The sequence below is a fragment of the Portunus trituberculatus genome, chromosome 12, assembly GCF_017591435.1.
Source record: "Portunus trituberculatus isolate SZX2019 chromosome 12, ASM1759143v1, whole genome shotgun sequence".
NCBI classification, from domain to species: domain Eukaryota; kingdom Metazoa; phylum Arthropoda; class Malacostraca; order Decapoda; family Portunidae; genus Portunus; species Portunus trituberculatus.
The window spans coordinates 13,531,185-13,533,684 of NC_059266.1; the positions used below are offsets into that span (position 1 = coordinate 13,531,185).

Below are 2,500 nucleotides of genomic sequence, written 5' to 3' on the forward strand. Positions count from 1 at the left end.
CCAGGCGCTTTAATGCTGGTATCATCCTAGTTGCTCTTCTCTGAACTGCTTCTAACATGTTGATATCCTGCCTATAGTGGGGTGACCAGGCCTGTATGCAATACTCTAAATGGGGCCTAACATAGGAATTATATAAGCTACGCACCACTTCCTTACTTTTATAACTAACATTTCTATTTATAAAACCCAGGATCCTATTTGCCCTATTTCTTGCTTCTAAACATTGCTTTGAAAATTTCATAGTCCTGTCTATCACTACTCCTAAATCCTTTCCTTCCTCTACTGCCTCTAGCCAACATCCCTCCATCTCATAGTTAAAGTTTGTGTTGTCTTTACCTAAATGCATAACCTGACACTTTTTAGAATTAAACTCCATCTGCCACCTGTCTGCCCATGCTATCAGCCTGTCCAGGTCTCGTTGTATTCTGTAATTGTCCTTTTCACCCTGTACTGCACATGCTATCTTAGTATCATCTGCAAACTTTGATACTTTGCTACTAATTCCTATATCTAAATCGTTAATGTACACCAAGAAAAGAAGAGGTCCTAGCACTGATCCTTGGGGTACCCCACTAACCACTTCCTTCCACTCAGACATTGCCCCATTTAATACTACTCTCTGTTTCCTATCAGAAAGCCATTCACTAATCCAATCAACTAACCTACCCCCTATCCCATGTAGTCTCAATTTGTACACTAGCCTCCTATGCGGTACCTTATCAAACGCCTTGCTAAAATCTAGATATATAACATCTATGCTATTTCCATCATCTAACTCCTTGGTAATATATTCTAAGATATCGAGCAAATTTGTAAGACAGGACCTCCCTGATCTAAAGCCATGTTGGGTATCTCTAATTAATCTATTCTCATTTAAATGCTCCCAAATACTACCCTTAATGATTTTCTCTAGTATCTTACATACTATACTAGTTAAACTGATCGGTCTATAATTATTCGCATCATCCTTCCTACCTTTTTAAATATTGGAGTAACATTAGCTAACTTCCAGTCCTGAGGTATCTCAGCAAACCTAAGTGATCTTTCAAAGATTAACTTAAGTGCTTCAGAAATACTGTCTACACCCTCCCTAAGTACTCTGGCATGTAGCTCATCAGGACCACTAGCTTTCCTATCGTCTAGTTCAAGAATAAATTTCCTAATAATTCCCGGTTTTATATCAATATTTTCTAAAGCTCTTAAACTACTCGTCGCACTGTTTGTAACAGGATTTCCTATTCTTTCCTAGTAAATACTGAAGAAAATTGTTCATTCAATAATTCTACTATGTCTTCATTTTGATCCACTACTACACCATCTTTTCTGAGTGGTCCAATCCTATCCTTATTTCTTTTATCACTGACCTTGTAATAACTATATAATTTTTGGGATCTTTACTCCCAGCTCTAGCTAGTTTTATCTCTGCCTGCCTTTTACTTTTTTTATAACCTTACTCAAATCATCTCTGACCTGTCTGTACCTAATCAAATCTACATCTTCCCACTTTTCTGCAACTCTCTGTATGCCCTCTTCTTCTCTCTGATCTGGCTACCTATCTCATGAGTCCACCATAATGGCTTCCTGTTTCTCTGCCTTATATCTTTGTAAGGGATACACTGCATCACTATACCCTTTACTACAACCTTAAAAATATCCCACATCTCCTGTGCAGTTTTATTTCCAAAACTATCTTCCCAGTTTACCTCTCCTAATAACTGACGTAACCTACCATAATTTCCTTTCTGATAGTTTGGGACTCTAGTCTTATTCACTATATTATCCCTACTGGAATTAATGATAAATCTAATTATATGATGGTCACTGTTTGCTAAAGTCTCTCCTACCTCAACTTCCTTTAAACAATGCTCAATATTTGGTCGCTATCGTCCGAATCCGCGTGGGACACACAACACTCACCGCACACTAGTACTGCCTGCGTCTGTCTCCTGATCCCATCTGCCCTTGGTGTAGGACTATCCCTGAGACCATTGAGCATTTCCTGCTCTACTGCCCACGCTTTCACCTCCACTGCACTGCATTACGTTCTTGGCTCTCTGCCCTGGGCATCGACCTGCTTACCCTCCTGGCGGCCTCAGGTGTCCAACTGTCCATCCCTCCCGGCAATATGCTGTCCTTCGCCTTACCTGTGCCTTCTTGAGGAAGACCGGCCAGCTATAGCGCCTGTGATATCCACACAGGACTACTCCAGGGCTCATAAGGATTTAAAGATCTTCGCGGCCCTGACAACAACAACAACATCCCTTTCAAGTCCTTAACAACATATTGCAGCAATTATAAGAAATGAAGATTTCACGAGGGCCGACATGTATCCTGTGCCACTCAAACAAAGGCACACATCCACACCTATCACTCCATCATTTACCAAAGGAGGAACAGAGGTACTGTACTATGCTGCAAAGTGATATAAAAATAAACTTAAATCCCTGTTATTTGTTTTGTGAGGTGTGTACCAGTGTCTCATTGTTCATGTTAGGAGAAT

The 2,500-nt window shown here is 40.3% G+C and overlaps 1 protein-coding gene across 2 annotated transcripts in view; it reads left to right on the top strand.

The window, feature by feature from the left end:
* The first annotated feature begins 2,309 nt into the window (after positions 1-2,309).
* Positions 2,310-2,500, top strand: part of LOC123502605 — a 104,780-nt gene continuing 104,589 nt past the window's right edge. For both annotated transcript variants that reach the window (XM_045251769.1, XM_045251770.1), the window contains exon 1: positions 2,310-2,399. In XM_045251769.1, the coding sequence (XP_045107704.1) occupies positions 2,325-2,399 (75 nt within the window). In that variant the 5' untranslated portion in view covers positions 2,310-2,324. The remainder of the gene's footprint in view (positions 2,400-2,500) is intronic.